The 26,074-nt window shown below is 42.8% G+C and overlaps 1 protein-coding gene across 3 annotated transcripts; it reads left to right on the top strand.

Annotated features, from left to right (window-relative positions):
* Positions 1-4,107: 4,107 nt before the first annotated feature.
* Positions 4,108-26,074, top strand: LOC139420479 (uncharacterized). Of its 3 annotated transcripts, none has more exons than XM_071170672.1 (17): positions 4,108-4,216; positions 5,856-5,962; positions 6,121-6,266; positions 7,436-7,581; positions 9,360-9,527; positions 9,721-10,174; positions 10,618-10,719; positions 11,889-11,970; positions 14,493-14,716; positions 14,971-15,213; positions 20,082-20,180; positions 20,720-20,913; positions 21,132-21,306; positions 23,667-23,823; positions 24,482-24,635; positions 24,786-24,897; positions 25,101-26,074. In XM_071170672.1, exons 1-17 carry the CDS (start codon positions 4,202-4,204, stop codon positions 25,271-25,273), a joined length of 2,751 nt encoding a protein of 916 aa, XP_071026773.1. In that variant the 5' UTR covers positions 4,108-4,201; the 3' UTR covers positions 25,274-26,074. The 3 variants fall into 3 exon arrangements, with proteins under 3 accessions (XP_071026773.1, XP_071026771.1, XP_071026772.1); XM_071170670.1 differs by having other exon boundaries at positions 4,126-4,216; positions 7,424-7,581; XM_071170671.1 differs by having other exon boundaries at positions 4,134-4,216; positions 7,424-7,581; positions 11,892-11,970.

Here is a 26,074-nt window from a genome sequence, read left to right as displayed (position 1 = left end):
ATAAAGGGGTAACTAGCCCCTGGGGGGATTGCCCCCAACACACTCACCCAACATATTACTACTTTACTCAAGAATTACTACATTCTTCTCTTTAAACAAGTGGATTACTTATGTTAACGCTTTCCTATTTAAAAAAAAAATAACATAATTATAGATCTAACTTCTTTGGAATATATCTACAACTTTTTCAAAATTATCAAAAATTTGATAAACGTACCACAAAATCGTTTTATTGAAATATCTCAAAGTTGTGACGACAGAGTACATTTTTTTTGTTGAGCACAAGCAGTGGCAGCCAGGGAAAGTGTTTGGAAAATAATTTGAAATCTTGAGGTCTTAATGTGAATTACAGGGGGGCTAGTTACCCTAATATCCTAATAATAATAATATGTTTGGGGGGGGGGGGCTTATATTTCTCCTGTTGCATATCCCGACTACCCCTGAGACACACGCAGTTTAGCGAGAGGCATGACCTATTTCTGTAGAAGAAGCCCATTTTTATTCTCAGCTTCTTAACTCAGAAATAAAAAAATTTAAAGACCGCTTTTCATCTGTCCAGGTGCCCAGATATTTGTAAGCAGGGACACAATCAATATGGACACCATCCAAGTACATATGCTTAAATCATTAGAGTTATTTTTATACGCTCTAGAAAACAACATGCTTAGTTTTACCTGCATTCCTTACTAATTTCAGGTCAAAAAAGTATTTCTGTAATACAATGAAGGCAGACTGAAGTTCAGATAGAGCCTGCTCAATCATGGGTGCAATAGCATACACAGCAGTATCATTGGCATACAAGTGCAGGGTACAATTTTTTACAAGCAAGTCAATATTGTTAATGTAAAGAGTACAGGACCCAGAATCGACCCCTGCGGGACCCCATTCGTAATATCCAGGAAACCTGATTTAACAAACATCAGTAGATAGAACTACATTTGTATCTGTAAAGTCATTGTTAAACCAGTTACATGCAGCCTGGTCTAGGGCCAATTGAGGAAAGACTAATTGTATGGATAAAAAGCAACATTGAGCTGCCCTCTTCATTGACCTTTCAAAGGCCTTCGATGCTATTGATCACTCACTCCTAATTCAACCACATCATTTAAAAATAGGGATGGAGCAGAGATAGTACTATGGCATTGTCTAAAACCCGACTGATGTACATGTAGAATACCTTTCAAAGAAAATAAAGATCTTAGCTGAGAATGAATCAATGATTATATACTGAACAAAAATATAAACACAACATATTGTAGCGACCCTGGGTTTATAAGCGTGGAAATCGACTCTGCCGCTTGAGCATGCTTTTGTGGCACAGTCGATAGCGCGCTGGACTTCGGGCTAGAAGGTCGAGGGTTCGAGGGCCTGTTTCAATACATTGGTGTCAGAAGTGGGATGTGGTCAACAAGGTGTTGGTCCAATATGTATCATGAGCTGAAATAAAACATCATAGAAATTTTCCATGCGCACAAAAAGCTTTTCTCTCAAATTCTGTGCACAATTTTGTTTGCATTCCTGTTAGTGAGCATTTCTCATTTGCCTAGATAATCCTGACAGGTGTGGCATATCAAGAAACTGTGATTGAACAGCATGATAATTACACAGGTGCACCTTGTGCTGGGGACAATAAAAGGCCAGTCTTAAATGTGCAGTTTTGTCACACAACACAATGACACAGATGTCAAGATTTGAGGGAGCATGCATTTGGCATGCTGACTGCAGGAATGTCCACCAGAGCTGTTGCCAGAGAATGTAATGTTCATCTCTACCATAAGCCGCCTCCAATGTCGATTTAGAGAATTTGTCAGTACGTCCAACCGGCCTTCGATAGGTTCATATCATGTTCTATAACATAGCCGTTTTCCGGTTACTAATCTTTCCTTGACCGGCAAGTCAACAACAGGTTTAGCACAAGATAGCGAGTATGCCCGAATGGTTTCCAGACTTGGAGATGGAGTCAGGGGAACCTATTGAGGTCAGTAAGAACGTAGACAGGAAAAAAATGGAAGAAAGTGGACATATTAAGGGTAAATATGGAGTGCTGCAGAAGGAAATTGAACATGATAAGTGTGAGGATGAATGAATTGCGGTGGCAGGTGTGGTGAAGACCGCAGAGTTTGAGCCTCGTCCCGATGGTGATAAAGATGTTTTTTTTTGTCCTGTGGGAGTGTGATTTTTGGAGAGAATGGATTCTTGCATTCTGGCTGATCCATATGTGGTGTCAGGTTGGGTAAAGAAGAGGTTGGGGAATGTTGGGTCGGTGAAAGTGACTCGAAGTGGAATCGTGTGGATTTTTGTGTTTATTCGGTCCAAAGGGAGCATGCACTCCGCACCACGACTGGGGACAAGAACCGTGACTTGCTTTCCTCTCCGGAGCAGGGAGCAGTTGAAAGGAGTGATAACTGGAATGGTGTTAAGGGGGGCCAATTGAAGTTGAAGGTTGTTGGTGTGTCTGATGCCTGCCGTTTGATGTGACGCAGACCCAGTGGAGAGCGTGGTGAAACAGAAAAGACACGGTCTGCACTACTGTGTTTTGATGCAGAGTTTTTACCAGATAAAATCAAGTTAGGATGTGTCAGTTATCCCGTGAGAGCTTCCCGAATCCCATTACAGTGTTTTAGGTGTCAAGCTTATTTGTCATGTGGCAGCCAGCCAGGAGATGTGAGAAGCGTGCCGGAGGACATGAGACAAAGGAATGTGTAGTATATCTGAAAAAAGTTGTGTATGTAAACTGTAGGGGTGCCCATGGTGCTGGAGATCAGAGGTGTCTGGTGAAAGAAAGGCAGGTTGAGGTTGCCAGGATAAGAGTAGTGCAGAAGATGTCATATGCTGAGCCGGTGAAGAGAGTAGTAGAGGACGATGGGTCCAGGGTGAGAGATCCTAAGAGGAGCCCTGTGAGTAGGCTGAGACCAATAGAGAGTGATAGGAATAAAATGTGCTTAAGGTTGCTTTTTTGGGTGTTCATGGCCATGGTTGTCATTTGTACCGCAGGATATGGAACGTAAATCACAGAGGATAGATGTTGTGGTGCCCGCTGGAGAGAAGTACTTGGTTGTACGAGATCGCAGAAGAGTTCCAAGATGTTTTGAATGATAGTGTCCCGTCCTCCTTAGGCTGCTGGCCTGGCAACTAGCTCTCGCAGTCTCACGTCAGAATTAGACGTTCATCCATGTTTCTTAAACATCAAATTTAGAAGTTATTGCAAACGTCACATTACGAAGTGTATAAGGTTAAGTTAAGGCACTAACTCCAAATGTTTTATGTTAGGGTTAAGTTTGGCATTAACTCTGAATGGTTAAGGTAAGTGTTAAGATTTGGGATCTATAAAACAACATTCTATTGCTGGATTCAAACGTTAGAATCAGAGGCAGATACTTACGCCATCTCCATTGCCCCTAGTGTCGGTTTTCCCAGATCATCTCCTAACGTCCTCAGACATGGATGGATGCCGACTTGTATCACGTGTGACCTGGCTGGACCTGGAGTAGGATCGGATAGTGGTGAGGTTTTAATGGGTGTAGGGTTAGTTGGTAGGGAAATTTTTTCATAAAGTGTAATGAATTCATACTACAGAATAGTAGGCTGATACACAGCAGTAGGTGGCGGTAGGGCAGAACGTCGGCAACAACAGGGCCTAGTATACACTAGCTTGGGTAAAAAGGGTCAGGGCTATACAGCGGGTATCCTACACGGAGGCATGTGAAATAGTTGAAGGGGCGAGGGTAGCTGAAGATATGGCAGAGGATGCTCTGCAGACTGGAGATTCTGAGTGTTGTTCAACAGTTGAGGAACACTGGACATAATAGTATCTGCGGCTGAAAGATTTTTGTGATTCCAGGAATTCACTGCCAAAACATTGCAAAGAATGCTGTCCAAAGATGCTCTTCCTTCTCGGGCCCCAGAGTTTGTAGGGATGGGCGTTGGCAGTTGAATCTGAATAAAGGAGTACATTGAGTTATTTTATTTTGTTTATTTTGTTAATTATTTGGTCTGATATACAGCCAAAACAGTAGGTGGCAGCATGCCCATAAGCATTTGCTTGTGGATCGCAGTCATATCGAAGAAGACCCGTACAGTAGGTGGCGGCATTACAATAATACGTGTAGTCTTCGATAAAACTTTAAAGAAGAAGAAGCTATGGCAAAAATAATAACAGTGAGGTTCATTAGAGACCCGACGAATCACTGAAACGGAAAGTATGGATTCCACTCCGGTAAGACTCAGCTAGACAATTCTAAAGAATAACAATTATGACTTGACAACTATAAGATAACAGTTGGTACAGTAAGTAGAAGCTAGCTGGCTGATACATCAGACTGTTAACATTGTCTTCCACTCCGATTCTAAAAGGGACGACTAGGTACCTAAAGTTAGCTTGCTTCGTTAGCACACCCTCCATTGTAAATTCCCGTAGCAGAAGTTAGCTTGCTAGCATGACTGTAAGCTAGCTAGTTGGTTATCTACAGCAGTGGTTCCAAAAACTGTGGGTCGTTCCCCCAGGGGTTGGCACACACCAAAAAAAACATGTAACTTTGTTATTTTAAAAGAACTCAGTCCGGCTTTAAAGTTACTCTTGAAAGTTGTGTATAGTAGAATTTCATCATCAGTTCCTCTTGCCTTTTTAGTCATTGCCTAACGTTATATTAGAGCAATTGTCCAGATCACCTAGCCCAAGTCATCTAACGTTTTTTAGCCCATAGATATGTTTTTTTTTTGTCGCTCAAATATCACATGAATCCACATTAGACATGGCAAAATGTTTAGAATGGCAAGAAAATTAGCTTTCAAACTGCTACATTCTGTACACCAACAGGAGGGGTGTGAACAGTTTGTCATGAGCAGCGCTTTTGTGTCCATAAAAATAGGCGTGCACCGAAAGTTCCGCAGTAGGGGGCTCCGAGTGAAGGAGTTTGGGAACCCCTGAAGATACAAAGCCAAAGAGCCCTGTTTAGTTTATTTAACTAGGCAAACAGTTAAGAATATATTATTATTTTACAATGAAGGCCTACCCCGACCAAATCCTAACCCGGACGACGCTGGGCCAATTGTGCGCTGTTCTATGTGACTCCCAATCACGGCTGGTTGTGATACAGCCTGGAATCGAACGAGGGTCTGTAGTGACGCTTCAGAGATGCAGTGCCTTAGACCGCTGCGCCACTCGGGAGCCTGAGGTTAGAGTGAAATAAAATAAAATACCCAGACTTTTATCAATTCCCTGAAGAAGGGGAGTATAGACCGAGTGATTGACTGTCATCATGCCACTTTGAAGTTTCTAATCTAGAGAGATAACTAGCTAACGTTAGTGCTAACCAGAACCATATGACTGGTGCTAACTACCAGTGCTGTGTAATGTAATCAAGTAAGAATCTAGCTAGCTATCTATTTGTTTAGCTAAGTTCAAGAGCTCTTAGCTAACTCATGGGCATTGGAAGTAAACAATACAGCTAGATGCCAATTAAACTAGCTAACTAGTTGAAAATACATGGGGAAACTGTTGCGCTTCATCAGACCTAGAAAACAAGCTTGTCTGACAGCACAGCATTTCCCCATCATATCTAACGTTAGGCTAGATAGCTTCAATCAGCTGCTGTCTTTGGTCTAACTTGCGAAAAAATCAGAGACACTCCTCATCAGTCACACTTCACTTCCTTGAGGCATCAGTGACACTGTTAAGTTGTTACCTACTGCTTTGTCTTTGTAGGGCATCTTCTCCTGATTTATCTGCTCAAATACACCAGGGGCACCCTTTGCAGGGCAAGAGTCGGTCGGTCTGTGCATACTGTACATGTATGCTCGCCTTTTCTTAGGACTGTTTCCTGTTTCTCACACCCTATGGCATTGTTGTGTTGCAGACTATTGGGGAGTTGTTCCGTACCCTGTGTGAGATGGGCTTCAGTGAGGAGCAGATCCAGTCTGCCTTGCAGGCAGGACACTTCTCTGTGCCTGATGCAGCTGAATGGTGAGTCCTCCCAACCCATAACCCTGTTTTAATGGACAGGCAAGGAACTATGTTTTCCAATGTCAGACAGGATTGGTAACTGACAAATGTTGTCAATAACTGAATATGTCAAATATTGAACGTTGTTTTTCTATATTTTCTCAATGTGTTTATGGAAGGCTCTTACAAGGTGAAAATCTGAGGCACAAGCTGGTCAAAAATCCATCCCAGCCAGTTGCAACACCGTTTGCTGCATTCAACCCTCCCAAAGATGTAGGGAGCTCTTGCACATCACAGGCACAGACATCGCCCGCTGACAGTAGAGGTATGACACACTATTTTAAGAGTCATTAGACATTTGTTTTCCATGGTTGATTGCATACTGTAATGTAATAGTCCTGTGTTTATTGTGCACAATTGCCCCCTGCTCAGTCATTTACCCCTTTTTTCAAATACCTATCTTCTACAACTTATAGCAGCAGACTGGCTTTGCCTTGTTTGTAGCCTAATTTATCAGACTGTGGTAGCAGGTATTAGTCTGAGACAATGCTATACAAGCCAGAATGCAAAATACTCTACTTGTTGTCTGTGCGGTTGGTCCTTATGACTCTAGAAATGTATATTATTAATCAAACTTTTCAAAACGCTTGTACTGCCGTTGAGATTTCATCACCTGGTACATGCGCAAATCCATGTTGAAGCCTGCAAGACTTTGGTTAGTACGCATGCATCGTGTGCGTGTACTTAACTCTTGTGCGTGTGCCTCGGGTGATGAACAAACAATCGTGGGAGCAGCACACAGAAACCTGTGTTTTTGAAGTCAGTTTAATGATACTTTCCATTGGTTATTTTGTTGAAACTTTCCAACAACGATGGGATCAGCGGACAACCGGTAGAGTAAGTCCAAATGAAATGTATTCAGCATTCTGACTTGTGAAGGGACTGTTCAGAATTTTACAGACAAGAATGGACTCTTCAGTCCACACTCTGGAATTTGGGGGATGCTACCTTGTTTCCAGCTGCAGATATAAGGGAACTTTCTACAGGACAAGCCATTCTGTATAATTTGCAGGAATTAGCCAAGCTTTTTGTTTCCAAGCTAATCTCTCTCCCTCATCTTTCCAAGAATGCTTATTTGTTATATAGTGATGCCATTTTAGTACACCCCAGACACATTTTTGTCTTATAAATTGTAGCCTTGAATGTATTACTTTACTGAAGCTTGAGGCTAAACACCCCCTACTCTGGGCATAGCAGCTAGGTATTTCACCCTTTATTTCAGGACAGTTCTTTCTGTTTCCAATGTTTTTTTTAAGTATTTTGTAAGTTTATTGGATAGATAGAGGTGAAAGGAGAGCGTGCTGAAAGAGAATTGAGATGGATTTGAACCCGTCCTGGCAGCGGTACAACATACAGTACATGTGCTTCAGAGGCAGCGGCTGAGACCACTAGGGCCACTCTGTTTCTTATGTGTGCCTGAAGGCCCCGTTTCAGTCCTGGGACCCCCACAGCCCTCCAGTCCATCCACAGACACCCCGCCATTGGAGTCCCGTATCAGGCAGGACAAGAGTGACTTCCAGGAGCAGCTGAGGATGCGTGTGGCCAACGAGGCCAGGAATGAGAGGAGGCAGAAGAAACAGGTCAGCAGCACCTGCCTGATTTGATCAGCTGAGACACACTGAGCGCACACACACATAAACACACTCAGCATAGCCACAGGGTGGTACTTGCTAGTGTTACATGCTTCAGTGCACACAATTGATACAGAATATTGGTTTATTCAAATCATTGAGACTATATCTTCAGCCTTTTTGCAAACAAGTCACACTCAGATATGACATGTTACCTGACGTACAGTACCAGTCAAAAATTTGGACACACCTACTCATTCCAGGGTTTTTCTTTATCTTTACTATTTTCTACATTGTAGAATAATAGTTTTGATGTCTTCACTATGAAATAACACATGGAATCATGTAGAAACCAAAAAAGTCTTAAACAAATCAAAATGTATTTTATATTTGAGATTCTTCAAAGTAGCCACCCTTTTCCTTGATGATAGCTTTGCACACGCTTGGCATTCTCTCAACCAGCTTCATTTCCAGCTGCATTTCAATCAACAGGTCTACCTTGTTAAGTTAATTTGTGGAATTTATTTCCTTCTTAATGCATTTGAGCCAATCAGCTGTGTTTGACAAGGTAGGGGGGTATACAGAAGATACCGCTATTTGGTAAAAGACCAAGTTCATATTATGGCAAGAACAGCTCAAATAAGCAAAGAGAAATGACAGACCATCATTACTTTTAAGACATGAAGGTCAGTCAGTAAGGAACATTTCAAGAACTTTGAACGTTTCTTCAAGTACAGTTGCAAAAACCATGAAGCGCTATGATGAAACGAGCTCTCACGAGGACCGCCACAGGAAAGGAAGACCAAGTTACCTCTGCTGAAGAGAGTTCATGAGAGTTAACTGCACCTCAGATTGCATCCCAAATAAATGCTTCAGAGTTCAAGTAACAGACTCCTCTAAACATCAACTGTTCAGAGGAGACTGCGTGAATCAGGCCTTCATGGTCGAGTTACTGAAAAGAATCCTCTACTAAAGGAAACCAATAAGAAGACTTTCTTGGGTCAAGAAACGCAATCAATGGACATTAAACATCTTTGCAGTCTAAAACAGATCACCCCTCTCACTCTCTAACAGTTGTTACACAAATGACCATGGCTTTCAGACCACCACAGCCCCATTTGCAGTAGGATTTAATCTACTGTCCCTTGGGAATCTTTTATTTTCTTTACAGCAAGTCAAGTGAACCAGTGTAGAAATCCATTGGAACTAACCTTCCAAGGCTGAGGTGATGGTGTGAGGGTGCTTTGCTGGTGACACTGTCGAATTCAAGGCAGACTTAACCAGCATGGCTACCACTGCATTCTGCAGCGGTACTCCATCCCATCTGGTTTTGCTTAGTGGGACTATGTCCCAAAACACACCTCCAGGCTGTGTAAGGGCTGTTTGACCAAGAAGGAGAGTGATGGAGTGCTGCATCAGATGACCTGGCCACTGCAATCACCCAACCTCAACCCAATTGAGAGGGTTTGGGATGAGTTGGACCGAAGAGTGAAGGAAAAGCAGTTCTTAGCGTAAGTGGGAACTCCTTCAAGACTGTTGGAAAAGCATTCCTCATGAAGCTGGTTGAGAGACTGCCAAGAGTGCAAAGCTGTCATCAAGGCAAAGGGTGGCTACTTTGAGGAATCTCAAATATATAATTTGATTTAACACTTTTCTTTTTGGTTACTAGATGACTCCATATGTGTTATTTATTATTACAATGTAGAAAATAGTGAAACTAAAGAAAACCCTTGAATGAGTAGGTGTGTCTAAACTTTTGACTGTCACTGTATGTGTTGTTCCCTCAGGAGCGTGAGCTGGTACTGAAGCGTATTGCAGAGGACCGGATAAGCTTGCAGGAGAAGAAGACCCAGCCGAGCACCCCCACTGAGACCATGTCCCCTCCAGGCAGCAGCCAAGGCCAGAGGCTGGGGGGTACTGTCCAGACCAGTGTGGAACACAACTGCATCCTCATGGTGAGGCTATACCCTCCTCCTCTGGCAATATTTACATATGCCTAGCTGCGTAGGTAGACTTCCGTCTTGATTGTTGACTTGAGAGCATCCCTATTGGTTTATTGTAGAGGCGTGCATGAATTGCGTAGCCTAGCGTAGATGGAGATTGAGGTGGTATGATATAATGGAGGTTTCACCCTCTGTGTCCCTGTAGATCCGGCTGCCCTCTGGGGAGTCCATGAGGGAGCGCTTCCCGGCCGACGCCCCTCTGCGCAGTGTGGTGGAGCACATCTCTGGGCGCCACCCCTCCCTGGCTTCCTTCTCTCTCCTCCAGGGGTTTCCGCGGAAACGCTTTGGGGAGGCGGAGTTGGCCTGCTCCCTGCGCTCCCTGGGCCTCATGCCCAATGCTGCCCTCTGCATCCAGACCACGCCCCCAGAGACACCCCAGGACCCACCCAGCCCAGCTGCACGCCTCTTATTGGGCCAGGAGGAGGTGGTGGTTCCACCTCCTGCGCCTCCCCAGCCACAGATACCAGTGCTGGAGGAGGGAGGGATGGAGGATCCCACTCGGCCCCCACCTCTGCCTCACCTGTTGTGGGAAGAAGCAGTGGGCTACGCAGGCATCCCCGGTGTTGGTCCCCCAGTGACCGGACCTTCTCACTCCTGGGGTAAGATTTGCACGTGGCATATGGAGATCCCATTCAGAATGTAATTTATCCACTCACAGCCATCTTCAATATCCTAGTTGATGACTTTGTCAGATATTTTTCTACCTTCAGAAATTTATTTTCTTGGAGTATAAATGGTTATTCTGTACCCTGTAACGCTGTATAATTGCCTTACTTGCGCAGGCAATTACATTATGGACCCACTAGTTAGAGGCATCACTTTGTGATGACACCATTACAGGCACTGAGTTTCTTTCAGGCGTTCTCTGGGTTAGCTGAATGTGCAGTTTCCCATAGGTTCAGATCTAGGATCAGCGTCCTGTTTCCCAATCCTAACCTTAACCATGAGTGGGGAAAATGTGAAACTGACCCAAGATCAGCATCTAGCGGCAACTTCACTCCACACCAAAGTTTTGATGCTGTTTTTTTTTTTTTACTGACAGGACGTGGCCAGAAGCTGAATCCTGGTGATGCAGAGGAGGCTGCCAGCTCAGAAGATGAAGAGCTGCCAGAGGGGGGGAGAGAGCCACCCTTCCCCTTCAATGGTACTGCCCCCTCTGTTTGGAATTGACTCGTGCCCTGCCCCTGACTCTTAGCCATTCCTCTCTTTCTTTTCTCTTTCCTCTGAACTCTGTGTCCTTTGCAGTCTAAAACAGATGACCCCTCTTACTCTCTGCAACAGTTGTTGCACAAATGACCATGGCTTTGAACTTGATGACCACTGCAGCCCCATTTGCAGTAGGATTTAATCTACTGTCCCTTGGGAATCTTTTTTTTATTTTTATTTTTTATTTTTTTACAGCAGATCAAGTGAACCAGTGTGTAGAAATCCATTGAACTAACCTTCCATGGCTGCGGTCATGATAGTGAGCCAACTGGGCAGTTAATGATGTGAGATCTCCTTTCTATCGCCTCTCTGACTGTGAGAAAGCTACTTTGATTGGGAAATGGCAAGTGAATGCCCCCGACTGTACCACTTTCGCCGGTTGGCGCTGCACGCATCAACAACAACAAAAAGCTGTCTCTCTGAGGTATTCTGACAGACAGTAATCCGTGTGTGACACTTGAGTTTGTGAAGTTCGTTGCCGGGGATTTCTTTTTACAGTCACAGAGGAAGATTGTGACTGTTGAGAAGATGTTGGTGAGAGGCGTGATCGCCTATGTCTTGAAGACATTCATTCAGATTGTTAAATAGCTTTGATATTTTTCTGAAGTAATTCAACCTGTATGGCTGTTAGAATTAATATATTTTTTGATGTGAGTGTTGAGTGTTTCTGTATTATAAAGGCCTTAAGTAATAACTGTGGTTAAAGGCACAGACAATTTATTTATTTTTTTGTCTGTGTTTTTATATTTCTACACCATGAGTGAGGTTGGGATAATACTGTGATAATTATGATAATGCACTTTTAGTGTAAGTGTTGTTTGAAAAGCTTTATCCCACTGTTTTAGTGGTGACATCACCAGGTGGTAAATTGACCTATAATAACGAGTTCATAACCTCTCTGGCAATAACAGCTAGTTTTCCCCTCCCTACTCAGACCACGCCCAGACAATCCCAGCAAAATTCTTGCTTGAGAAATTGTTCTTTGCTAAGAATCTTGTTGTTTTTGACCATTTTAAATGAACACAAATCACAGTAAGGTACTTAATTGTTACCCAGAAATGGTTTGATATTAAGATAAACATTTCTGCATTGGACCTTCAACTCCAGCAGGTATGCCACGGTTACCATTCTTCCCAGAGAACCGGATGGAGCCCAGACACCACTGGCCAGACCAGGGGAACAGACTCCGGTGAGTGCCCAGCCTAAACCTAGCTTATATCATAGCCATGCTGTCGCCTCCACAGGAAACTCAAAGTTACTCACGCGCAGTCATTATATACTTCTTACACAAAGAACTGCTTGCCTCTCCTAAGGGATTCTCACAGCCTACATGTCTAACTGAGGGAAGTGATGAGTGCTTTAAAGCCTATTCAGCTGCAAGAAGATTTAAACCCTCCGCATGCCTCTGGTGCTCGAAGAGATAAGGAGCAGCAAATCACTCCTTTGTGCTCTGTGAGAAGAGGAAAACTAGACAGTCATGGAAAATTACCAGTTGAATAGCACTATACAACTCAACCATTTTTACATAGCATTTAGAAAATCCTAAATCCAAAAATCCTGAAATTTCCATCCCTAACTATAAAATTCTCCAGCAAGATAGAACTGCCAAAGGGGGCGAAGTTAGCCTGCAGAGTTCTGTCATATTATCCAGGTCTGTGCCCAAACAATTCGAGCTTCTTCTTCTTTGTTTCCAGAAACAAGTCTCTCACCGTTACCGCTTGTTATAGACCCCCTTCACTCCCCAGCTATGCCCTGGACACCATATGTGAATTGATCACCCCCCATTTATCTTCAGAGTTGGTACTGTTAGGTGACCTAAACTGGGACTTGCTTAACACCCCGGCCGTCCTACAATCTAAGCTAGATGCCCTCAATGTCACACAAATTATCAAGGAACCTACCAGGTACAACCCCAAATCTGTAACCATGTGCACCCTCTTAGATATCATCCTGACCAACTTGCCTTCTAAATACACCTCTGTTGTCTTCAACCAGGAGCTCAGCGATCACTGCCTCATTGCCTGCGTGTGTAATGGGTCCAGATAGAGTTCAGTGTGTCAAATCGGAGGGCCTGTTGTCCGGATCTCTGGCAGTCTCTATGGGGGTGCCACAGGGCTCAATTCTCGGGCCGACTCTTTTCTCTGTATATATCAATGATGTCGCTCTTGCTGCTGGTGATTCTCTGATCCACCTCTACGCAGACGACGCCATTCTGTATACATCTTGCCCTTTGGACGCTAACAAGCCTCCAAACAAGCTTCAACGCCATATAACACTCCTTCCGTGGCCTCCAACTGCTTTTAAATGCTAGTAAAACTAAGTGCATGCTCTTCAACCGATTGCTGCCTGCACCCTCCTGCTCGACTAGCATCACTACCCTGGACGGTTCTGACCTAGAATATGTGGACCACTACAAATACCTAGGTGTCTGGCTAGACTGTAAACTCTCCTTCCAGACTCACATTAAGCATCTCCAATCCAAAATGTAATCTATAAACGGCTACCTGTTTCGCAACAAAGCATCCTTCACTCATGCCGCCAAACATACCCTCGTAAAACTGACTATCCTACCGATCCTTGACTTCGGCGATGTCATTTACAAAATAGCCCCAACACTCTACTCAGCAAACTGGATGTAGTCTATCACAGTGCCATCTGTTTTGTCACCAAAGCCCCATATACTACCCACCACTGCGACCTGTATGCTCTCTTTGGCTGGCCCTCACTACATATCCGTTGCCAAACCCACCAGGTCATTTATAAGTCTTTGCTAGGTAAAGCCCCGCCTTATCTCAGCTCACTGGTCACCATAGCAGCACCCACCCGCAGCACGTGCTCCAGCAGGTATATTTCACTGGCCATCCCCAAAGCCAACACTTACTTTGGCTGCCTTTCCTTCTAGTTCTCAGCTTCAAATGACTGGAACGAATTGCAAAAATCGCTGAAGCTAGAGTCTTTTTTCTCCCTCATCCCCATATTATTACTTACCCTCTAGCTCTTTTGCACCCCAGTATCTCTACTTGCACATCATCTGCACATATATCACTCCAGTATTAATGCTAAATTGTAATTATTTTTGCCTCTATGGCCTATTTATTGCCTACCTCCCACTCTCCTCCCACTCTTGTTCTCAACTGGCCTACCTGGGTAAATAAAGGTGAAATAAAAAAATAACAAAGCCATTTTTACATGCATTTAGACTGTAACAAAAGCATTTTTTGCCCCAAGAAAATGTAATGGGTAACTATAGAAAGTGGATTTTTTTTGGTCAACGTGGAGTTTTGATCAGCACTGCAACGCCTTGTTATAAACTTGCTTGTTGAACACGTAGACGTGTGCCGAAGGTCAACCGTAAGAGTTGATTTGATGTGTTGGCATGCAGACTTCAAATTTGGCATGTAGGTTTGATGGCATGCTGCCTGAGGAAGGTCCCAGGACCAAAAAATTGCTACTATGGACCTGCTCTGTAAATACGAGAGTTTTGTCACATTTTAGCCAGTGTGCACTTGCACATTACCCGTCATGGAGATTTAAAGCATTGGATTGGTGTAAGGATTGGCTTGAGGAATTTTCCACTGTTGTTAAATCCATGAGTGGGAGTGTGCAAGTGTACACAAGGGTGGAGAATCTTGATGCAGCCTTGTGCCCTGTTGTTGAATTAGTTGACTTGATGTGAACATACAAATGTGTGTGTGTGTGTGTCTCTCTCAGGGAGGGTGTGGTAGGTGACCCAGCAGTGGAGCCAGAGGAGGCTGCAGGTCGCATGGTGCCGGGAGCAGCGGGCCAGGCTGCAGTAGAGCGCCTCCAGAGAGCCGCCCAGGACGACCCTCAGGCCTCCCAAGGCCACCCGTTACCGCCCAAGAGACCCTTCAGAACGCCCAGTGTCCCCTCCCTTTGTGTCATGGCCACCCGGGCCACCGTCAACCTCATGACAGGTCAGAGAACAACTTTAAAGTCCAACACTGTTATTTGCACTCAAACATTGTTAAAGGGGCCTCACTGCTAGCCAAGACAATGACCTAGCCAAAAGACTGTTGTCCCAACCATCTCACCTCAGAAATGGTCAGAATTGTACATACAATGATATTGGTTGTAGTTCATTGCAGTTGTGTAAAAATTCCTGAGCAAGATCACAGAAAAATGTCATGGCAGGAAAGCTGCATAGAAAATGCATTTCCTTTTCTCTCAGCTCCCAGCATGCAGTACAGCAGCAGTCTGTCATGTCTGACACCTGAGCTGGCAGAGCTCCTGCTCAGTCACATGTCCCGTGAGAGGCTCCTTCGCCCACGCACCCTGGAGCTCTTCTTTGGCTGCCCAATGCAGAAATTTGTCCTCAACTGCTACCCGTACTCTACCAATGAGCTACTCCGGCAGCTACGGGCCTTCACAGCATTGAAGCACCTGAGCCTGGTCAACTCTCCTCTCATCACAGGTACACCTTTTACCTTGACAGCATTGGTACTGACTGAGTATGCATTCCAAATGGCACCCTATTCTGTATATAGTGCACTACTTTTGCTATATGGCAACACTATTGTCAAGGCCACATGAATGTCAAGTTAAGGAATACAGATGGGTCGGGTCGTACCACCAATTAGTTGCCTTTTTGAGAAGTGTAAAAAAAACATTTTGATTTCACCTAATTTGAACATTCTGTCAAAGAGCACATGTTCCACTTAATAAAAACACATGTTTTCCCATCTCAAGGCTCAATACAAAAATGACTATAGTAAGTGCCCATTGAAGATGCACTATGCAGAAATCGCTCCGCAATTTCCTGGTAGCAAAAATTCTATTTAGTTGGCTTAATTTCAGTTTGTGGCAAAACAAGTAAGTATAGTGTAGAGAATACTTTTACCATCTAAACCGCTTTTAAATATATTTTCCATTTTATTTTCAGCTGTTTCAAGCTGTATACAAAACCGAAAGTAAATGCCGCAAAACAAAATTTAAGAATGGGAAGCATAGAAGAGATCTACCGCTTCTTAGACTTGCCCAAAATGTCACATATTGCAACTTCAAGTGCCAAATAAAGTAACAAGGTTGACTGTACAAGGGTTGACGTTTTCATCTTAAATCAGCTGTAAATCCCCTCTGTATGTGTGAGTGCACAGGGATTGGCAATTGAATACAAGCTTCATCCTCCAAAAAAGTGTCTACCTTGTTTATCTATGGGTAACAGGGCTGCCGTGTTCTGCTCGGCCAGCTCAGTTTTTTTCTTCTTTTTTTGACTATACTGATAACGCAGTAAGAACAGGTAGAGGGCAGAACACACATGGATCCCCTACCAAATCAACCCCCCCCCTCCCAATGCTCTAACAGAGCCCCACTCCAAAAACAGACTTTGAAGCAGGCATGGTAAAAAAAATACAAAGCTATTGTAAAACAAACTTAAAAAAATAGTAAAATAATGATCCAGTGGAATTGTGAAATTAGCTGGGTTCATGTCTTCTACATGTCTTCTAGGATAGGAAAGGTTGCCAGATATTATAAAATGGAATTGCAGAACCCTTAATGGAGTAGTGTATTTTCTCAAGCTTGAGATGTTGCATAACTTCCTATATCCAATGGTTAAGAGTAGGAGGAAATCGATCCTTCCACTTAAATAGTATGAGACGTCTAGCTAGAAGAGTAGTAAAATGCCAGCATTTTCCCCATAGAACTGTTTAGAGGAGCCTCCTGTGGTGCCCCTCTGAATAAAGCAATAAAGGCAGAAGGTTCTATTAGGTGTCTCCAGTATCTTAGAAAACTCAAAAATGGATATCCAGAAACATGTCCAAAACATGTGCAAAAAGTCACAGGTGGGATCTAAATCTGGTGTAATCTTGGATAATTAGACTTTTTTTAAAAAACAATTTTAAATGGAATTACAGTATATAGATGAAGAATGTATTCTCTTATGTATACTCTGCCAAGTTTCATCTGAAAGTTCACATTAATCCTCTTCCCATTGGTTCTTAAAAATTCAGAGAATCCAGATTGTGTGAGTTTAATAACGTATAGATCATGCTTATGCCCCCTTTGATATTAGGGTTCACTTTAAAAATAGAATCCAGAAGGGTGTTAGGTGGGCGTGGTGGGAAGTGACTAGAATATGAAGATGCTAAACTACACAATTGCAGGTATCTAAAGAAATGGGATCTAGGAATATTAAACTTTTGTACTAAATGTTCAAATGGATGCAAAATCCATATCAATATACAAGTCGTTCAGTGAGGAGATCCCTTTCCAGAGCAGAAATGAGATGCCTGGTCTAATAATGATGGAGAGAATGTATGGTTCTTTAATAATGGGGCAGAAGTTAAATTCACTGAGACCAAATGATGGCCTGAACTGTTTCCAGATTTTTAGAGAATGTTTCACAATCGGCTTTTTAGTGTATTTGAAACAGGCTCAGCTAATGCAAGTTGAGCAGAGTAAGACATTTTAAGTCGGTGGGGCCAAAGTCAACCATTTCTGGCCTTTAACATCGGGGATTTCAGTCATCCAATATAGATTGATTATTTTATTAGCTGCCCAGTAATAATATTTTAAGTTCGGAAGTGCTAGACCACCCTGGGAGCGAGATCTCTCAAATATTTCAATTTCTGTGTATTCATTCTGAAGGGCACAAGACTAAAATACGTTTGCATGGCAGAAGGATTAATAATGATAATGACTTTTTAGTGGAACCTGGATCTCTCGAAGACCAGTTACAGGGTCAGATGTATAATAGCATGTCATCCGCATAGAGTGAAACTATATGAAACTATATGCTCTTAAGCCCCCTCTTCGAATACCTTTTGATAGTGGTGTTATTACGTATTGCTATGGCTAAAGGTTCAGTTGCGATGGCAAACAGCTGAGGGGATGGAGGTCAACCCTATCTTGCCCCACGTTGACGTTGGAAATGGGATGAAAGGTTATTTGTGCACACTGCAGCCATAGGGGAGGAGTAAAGGACTTTGATCCAGGACATAAAATTGGGAGTGTGAACTAGATAATCCCACTCCACCCGATCAAATGCCTTCTCGGTGATAACAATATCTCTGGCGTGTCAGATGAATAGGGATTATAAAGACATCTGATGTTGAAAAAAAGAATGACGATTTTTAATGAAACCAGTTAAATCTGTAGAGATAATGGAGGGAAGGACTGGCTCAAAACGGCAGGCAATCATCTTAGAAAGTACCTTTACATCGCAATTCAGTAAAGAAATTGGCCTATTATGAACCACACAATATTTAGTTTTTTTCCTATTCAGAATAAGTGACATGCATGCTTGTCTCATTGTCAAAGGTAAAGAGTTTGAGGAGAATGATTCCTCAAATACGGAAAGCAAGAGAGGAGAGAGTTGATCTGAGAATTATTTTGAAGGATTCGCTCAGAAATCCGTTGGGTCCGGGCGATTTACCACTGCATAGATTTAATCACCAACACAATCTCTTCTACAGCTGCTGAGTTAAAAGAACAGCTCTATCTCAGGTTCACCTGTAGGAATATCTACGTTCTCAAGGAAGGTGCCGAGTAAGGTAGCATTACCAGCGCATTCTGAAATGTATAAATGTGAGTAAAAGTTCCGAAAGCATGAATTGACCTCTAAATGATCAATACATTTGTTACCCGGCTTGTTAGTTTTCAGGTATTGTTTTAATTTGCTGTTCTCTGATGCAGCTGGTGTGCTTAATTTTTCTTCTTCTTCTTATCGAGTTGAAAGAAGACCAAACTGTCTGAAGTGTCAAACGTTGTTTTAGTAAATCTGAGTGTGAAAATGCCATATCCAATATTTTATTTGTAAGTTCCCCTAGGTGTTGAATATTGCACTTCCTTAATCTTGTGCTGTGCAAAATCATTTGGCCCCTTAGATAAGCCTTCATTGATTCCTATACTGTTGGAGGAGACATTCCAGGGGTTTGATTAAGATCGAGAAATGGCTCTATTTGAGATTATATAAAAGCATCAAAGGTTTCTTCTGATAGCAGTAGTGAGTTAAGCTGCCAAGGGCGATTTAATTAGGCTGTGTATTTGGTATAAATTAATTCATAGTAAGAGGAGAATGATCTGAGATGACTATAGCTTGGTAAAGACACTGATAAGTGGCAGAAATCAATTGTCTAGGAAAAAATAGTCTATACGTAAGAAGGTCTTATGAACAGGCAAGATACATTTTTTTTTAAAACTCAGTCTGGGTTTTGACTGACAGCCGTTAATAAACTTGAGCACCGCTCGTGACAAGGAGATGCCCCGAGCCCTCCCGCTGTTTGGGATACACAGTGAAGGAAATGCTGTAAATCAAGAGGAATCAATGTGTTCTGAAAGATGAGAGGATTAGTCATACAAGCAAAGACTCCATTCTATGCTCATCAAAATTTACAATCTGTTTATCTGATGTGCCTTTTTGAAAGCCTAACACTGTACGATTGTATTTTATAACTTAGCTCGCCATGTTGGCAATCAAATACGCTTTCAAATGATGCCCACCTGACCCAGATGGCAAATTATAATGGAACATGTTTGGATTGAGTTAACAACAACAGTAATTGCGTAGTGGTGGGGACGCAGGGCTGTGTTCCAAACACAAAAAAATACAATTGTACTTGCTTCAGTTCCTCAATGGCAAAGCTAGGAAAGCAACAACAAAAAACATTTTAGTGGAAGGCTCTTTCCTTGAGTGCATTGAAATGACTTAGAAACACCGTTTGGAGAGGTGTGTGTGTGTGTAGGGGCCACTTGAAAACACCAGCTAGGCCTCTCACTCAAACTCTCGTAATTGTTTTTTCTTATCTTGCGTACTCAAATGTAAATTAATATTCTTATTATGTTACTGAATGTATCCAGAGTGCTTTCGGATTTCGCTATTGACAAATGCTGTGAAAAGAACAGTGAATGTAAAATGCACGTCAAATGAACAGTTTAGTGTTTGGATTCAGTCTTGTGTCAGGTGAACTGTTGTGTCCTCACCTTTGGTCGGATAATTTCCTCATCTCCAAAAGTGTTCTCTTTCAATTGCAACCATGGTCATGCAAATGCTTTTCATAGTTCCTTTGTTAGAAACATAAAAATGTGGCCCTATCCAGATAGGCCAATTTCCACGAGAGTATAGGGTTAAAGGGCTCTTCATTTAATATAACAGGCTTTCAATATTGGTGCACATTTTCTACTTCAAATATCAAAGGGACGCAAAAGGCACTTTTTTTTGTGGAATGACCCGACCCAAATATTGTGGTGAGCTATCACTTTAAGAACCATATGGCCTGTTATCTTTGCAGCATGGTTGCTATGATACTGAAGGTTCTCTCTCTTTGTCTTCCTGTTTTCCAGACACGGGCCTCTCTGTGTTGTGCAGCTTACTGAAACTGCAGCACCTGAACCTGACCTCATGTAGCAAGCTAACTGACTCATGTCTGCAACACATCACAGGTGAGGCTCTTCTCTAACCCTGGGTTGTATTCACTAGGCACCAAACTGAAGAAAACAGACTGAAACTGGGAGGGGCTATGCCTGCACTTGTCCAATATGAAACGTTTGTGAACTAATGAATAAGACCCTGGCTACAGCATGGAACGCCTGTGGATGAATGAGGTTTTTAATGTGGAATAGAGGTCAAGGGAGAAGGAAAGGGCAAGCTTTGTAACGCTGAAATTCTTTAATCCCCCCTTAATAACCTAGTAGCCTGCTATGACCCCATGCAAGAACACTAGATCAAAGCATAAGCTGGCTTTTAAACTGATTTAAAGTCATCCAAGGTAAACGAAAATATTTAAAAAATGAATGAATAAATGAATTTGGGGAGCATAGTATGGCATGATTGGGGTTTCAACTTAAATTATTGAATTCATAATTATAGGTAAGTGTCAACCATTTTAAATTCCCAATAGTTAAACTCCTGTATAAAGTAATGAACAATTGAGGAGGACTAAGTGTTTTTTTTATCTCACCCTGTACCCTTTGTCTCCAAGGACTGAAGAGCCTGTCTTTCCTGTCACTGGACCAGACCAAAGTAAGTGACGTAGGGATGGTGCTCTACCTGCAGTCTGCTCCTTCGTCACTCACCCAGCTCAGTCTGAACCAGACCTCGGTCACAGAGGCCACCTTGGCAGCACTGCCCGCCTGTGTGCCACAGCTACGACTGCTCAGCGTCAAACACACCAAGGTAGCTCTCTCACTCTCATTCTCGCGTTCGTACACATTCACTCTCTCTCTCACACACACACACACACACACACACACACACACACACACAGCCACAATAGCTCTGCATTTCAACACACAAACATACACTCATACAGACAGAACAATTAGGCATCAACAACCAACACTGGTATAAGTTGTTTCACTCAGCATAATGATATCTCCTCCTCCTCCCGTCAGGTGAGAGATGTGTCGGCCCTAGCGGCCCTCCCCAGCCTGCAGACCCTGTACCTGGACGGCACGGGGGTGAGGGAGGGCTCTCTGGAGTGCCTGGCCGTCCACTCCACCCTCTCTGCCCTTAGCCTGGCAGGCATCTCTGTCGCAGACGGCAACCACGCCCTCCAGATCATTTCAGGTGAGGTGTGTGTGTGTACTACAATTGGTCATATATTTATATATATATATAAAATAAAATTTTTATTTTTTATTTACATTTGCATCGTCTGTCGATGATGTCTGACAGCCATCGTGATGTCACAACAATGGTTTAGCATACTTGAATTTGACTGCTCCACCGGAGTCTTGCAGCGCACGTCAGCGCAGCGAGCATTCAGCAGAGCAACATGCCAGGGGACCTATTCCCTAATTGCCATAGCCTGAATGTTCAACACATACAGTGCCTTGCTAAAGAATGCAGACCCCTTGGATATCTTCACATTTGATTGTTACAAAGTGGGATTAAAATCAATTAATTGTTATTCGTTTGTCAACAATCTACACAAAATACTCTGTCAAAGTGGAAGAAAAATAAGATAAATAAAACATTTGTGACTAAAATATAGTCGTTGTATAAGTATTCAGCCCCTTTGTTTAGGCAAGCCTAAATTAGTTCAGGAGGGAAATTTGGCTTAACAAATCACATACTGAATTGATAATTTTTTTGATTTGTTTGTTTTTGTGGCTAACTCTTCCTCTCTCCCCCATACATACACTACCGTTCAAAAGTTTGGGGTCACTTAGACATTTTTTGAGAGAAAAGCAACAAAAAAAAAGTCAATTTTTAAAATAACATCAAATTGATCAGAAATACAGTGTGTATACATCGTTAATGTTGTAAATGACTATTGTAGCTGGAAAAGATTTTTTTTTGTGTGTAATATCTATATGGGCGTACAGAGGCCCATTATCAGCAACCATCACTCCTGTGTTCCAATGACATGTTGTGTTAGCTCATCCAAGTTTATAATTTTAAAAGGCCAATTGATCATTCTTGTAATTTTTGTAATCATTTTTGTAATTGTTAGCACAGCTGAAAACTGTTGTCCTGATTTAAAGAAGCAATAAAACTGTCCTTTAGACTAGTTGAGTATCTGGAGCATCAGCATTTGTGGGTTCAATTACAGGCTCAAAATGGCCAGAAACAAAGAACTTTCTTCTTAAACTCGTCAGCCTATTCTTGTTCTGAGAAATGAAGGCTATTCCATGCGAGAAATTGCCAAGAAACTGAAGATATCGTACAACGCTGAATACTACTCCCTTCACAGAACAGCGCAAACTGTCTCTAACCAGAATAGAAAGAGGAGTGGGAGGCCTCTGAGCACAACTGAGCAAGAGGACAAGTACATTAGTGTCTAGTTTGAGAAACAGTCCTCAACTGGCAGCTTCATTAAATAGTACCCGCAAAACACCAGTCTCAACATCAGAGGTGACTCCGGGATGCAAAGAAAAAGTCATAGTTGCAAAGAAAAAGTCATAGTTGCAAAGAAAAAGCCATATCTCAGACTGGCCAATAAAAATAAAAGATTAAGATGGCCAAAAGAACACAAACACTGGACAGAGGAGCTCAGCACAAGGTGCACCTGTGTAATGATCCTGCTTTTTAATCAGTTTCTTGATATGGCACACATGTCAGGTGGCTGGATTATCTTGGCAAAGGAGAAATGCTCACCTAGCAGGGATGTAAACAAAATTTGAGAGAAATAAGCTTTTTGTGGACATGGAACATTTCTGGGATATTTTATTTCAGCTCATGAAACATGGGACCAACACTTTACATGCTGCGTTTCTATTTCTGTTCAGTGTGTCTATAGTTACTTCGTGAAATCCCGTCACTTCCTTTTTGTTGTCTGAAACTGTCAAAGTAGCCTAATGGAAGAAAGAATGTTGCAAATGCACTTACCCAGATGATCAGGATGAAATAACAATAGCCTACAAGGCTATAATATTTATTTTTAAAAGGTAGGCCAATACAACTGATATCTGTGTACTTTTATGAGCAAAAGAAACACAGCCCTACCAATTCTGCAGCCTAGACTATATTTTTAAAAAATTGAAAAATCTAACAGTTTAAATAAAACAATGATTTGTAACAATTTAACAACAATTTAAATAAAAAGGACATTATTAACAAATCACAGTTCTGGTATAACCAATGTGTCCTTCAAATTGCATTGTTCCCACCTATTGACCCCTCCATGATGTTTGAACATGACCATCACCAAACCCTAGCATGTACAGCAGGACTATTCAAATCAGGGCCTCAAGGTTTGCAGTCCTGCTTTTGATTAAAAATCAATCAATGTTATTGATTTAATGTCATTAATTGGCCAAAGTCCAGTCTCCTGTTTCCCGCGGTCTAGTACCTGATTTAGAGGGGAATATTGCGGCAGATGTTAGTGTTTTGTATGACCGGCACTATATCATTTTTATGTACTGTATTTACTAAACTATTATCTCTCTTTCTGTCTGTGTCCCCCCCCCCCCCCCCCCCCCCAGGTCTCCGGCTGACCCAGCTGACCCTGCCTGGACGCCACTCGGTGACGGACACTGGCCTGACCTTCCTCTCCAGACTGTCCCTGCTGTCCGAGTTGGACCTGACCGACTACACACACGTCACTGACCACGGGGTCACCCAGCTGGCCACCATGACCAGGTCAGATCACTCTCATTACATTTTATGCTTCCCAAATGGAACCCTATTCCTTTTGTACTATTGTAGTACACTACGTAGGACATCGTTTCCCACGTTTTGGTTGTGCGCATTTTGGTTTTTGCCCAAGCACTACACAGCTGATTCAAATAATCAACTCATCATCAAGCTTTGATTATTTGAATCAGCTGTGTAGTGCCGGGGCAAAAACCAAAACGTGCATCTATGGCGGGCCCCAGGACAGAGTTTGGGAAATGCCGATATAGGGATTATGGTGCCATTTGGGATGCACACATTATCCGCTTTAGGTGTCTATGAGACTAATCGTTACCACAGCCAGAGGCAGTAATTAATCCCCCAATTTTGGGGGGGACTAACCAGCTATGTTAGTGCTGAGATGGAACAAGAACTTGTACACTATTGCTCACAAGGACTAGGATCACTTCTCTAGCTGATTCACCAGCATCGCCTACAGTTGCCTCTAACATTGTTGTAAATGAAGGAGTGCTGGGTCGTATTCATTAGGAACCAAACACAAGAAAACAGGGTGTAACTCCCTGTCCAATAAAAAAAAATGCTTGGTTTTCTTTCCGTTGCAAAAAGGTTTTGTTACGGTGAGCATTAATGAATAAGACCCTGATCGAAATGCTCCTGTCTCCAGACTGAAGAGGCTGTCTCTCAGTAACACCCAGGTGACAGACATGGGGCTGCCTTCCCTGTGCAGTCTGCAGGAGCTGCTGGAGCTGTGTCTGGACCGCACAGCCGTCACCAGCCGAGGAGTGGCTGCCCTCGTCACCTGTCTGCCGCACCTGCAGGTACGGAGCACACATGTAACCCTATAGACAACTATTGTATCAGTCGATAAAACTCTACAAATAAGGTAATAGAGCTAACAGAGCTCCGTTATAAAACTTTTGAAACTACATACTATGATTAGTGGCATGGATGTTTTCTTTATGTTCCAGGTATTAAGCTTGGCCAGTACTCAGGTGGGTGACACGGTGGTGAGGAGAGGTCTGGTCCACTGTGCTCAGCTGTTCAAGCTCAACCTCAGCCGCACACGCATCACTGACCACGGTAAGGTCCTGCTCATTATCCACAATTACTACCATTGAATTCCAGCATTAATACTCATGAAGTAAGGGAATCCCTATTGTGACCATGGTCTCTTTTTCAATGATGCCCTGTGAATCCCAATTGAGGTTTAGAGATGGAATACCAGCATTTAGAGCTGGAAGGAATTTGACATACATTCTTGTTGTGTATTATGTTTCCTTCAGGACTGAAGTTCCTGAAGCGCATGCGTCTGAGCCAGGTAAATCTGGAAGGCTCAGGTGTGACCCCCTCGGGCATCTCCAACCTCATCGCCTCCTGTCCCCACATCACCAGCATTCGGGCCAGCCACACGCGGGCCATCCCACCTGACCAGGTCTCAGACGACGACAATCAGTAGAGAGACTAAGTATTGAGGTGACCCTCCAGCCCTTTCTGCTGAGGCTCGGGACCGCTAGCTAGTAGCTACGACTGTGCTCGGTGGTCTTAGTCCCAAGTGTCACGCTGCACCTAGCTGACTGGCTCAGCATAGTCTGGGTGACGATTATCCCAGATGCACTGCTTCAACTGCAGCTAGTGGCACTAATCGCTCAATCACAAGCCCACTGTTATTGCTTTTGAAACCTTAGAAGGGTGCCTTCTTATACTTCTAAAACGAGAGCCTCTAAAGCAGTGTTTCCCAAATTCAATCTCGTTTATTTTCTCTAGCACTACACAGGAAACTAAGATTGGGGCTAAATCAGGGATAACACCTAAAATCCAAGATTTTTCTGCCTGAATTCTCGAATGAATCAGTTAACACTACGAAGGTACATCCATGTGATTTGCTACTAAAGAGGGCTATGATGATGATCCAGTTCCAACAGTTACCTCCTGTTCTGTAATTTTTTTGGTGGTTTAAGCCAAGGCAGCATTTGGCTAACCAGCAACTGGAAGGCTTAGCATTATGCTAGTGGTTGTAGAAAGAGGTTGGCTTCTCACATTTAGCAGTGGGCTATGATGTGTGTTGCATATTGAGTGTTTGGGTTCAACAGCAAGAATCCAAAGCAGCGATCAGTTCATAAATAGTTTTACTTCTCATTTTGTTTACACAATGTAAAATATTGTTTATTTTCTTAATGTAAATAGTTTTGGATAATAGCACTGTATTCCCTACATTCTCAAAGGAAAATACTAAATTAATAAAAAACGGCATTTTGAA

The sequence above is a fragment of the Oncorhynchus clarkii genome, chromosome 11 (assembly GCF_045791955.1).
Source record: "Oncorhynchus clarkii lewisi isolate Uvic-CL-2024 chromosome 11, UVic_Ocla_1.0, whole genome shotgun sequence".
In the NCBI taxonomy this organism is placed as follows: domain Eukaryota; kingdom Metazoa; phylum Chordata; class Actinopteri; order Salmoniformes; family Salmonidae; genus Oncorhynchus; species Oncorhynchus clarkii.
This window is presented reverse-complemented; position numbering and strand designations above follow the sequence as displayed.

What these genes read in the sequence shown, in the direction of transcription:
- LOC139420479 (XM_071170670.1), top strand. An exon ending in ATCGCCCGCTGACAGTAGAG is followed by an intron (nt 6,267 to 7,423) that starts GTATGACACACT and finishes GTGTGCCTGAAG; the next exon opens with GCCCCGTTTCAGTCCTGGGA. An exon ending in CACCGTCAACCTCATGACAG is followed by an intron (nt 14,717 to 14,970) that starts GTCAGAGAACAA and finishes CTTTTCTCTCAG; the next exon opens with CTCCCAGCATGCAGTACAGC.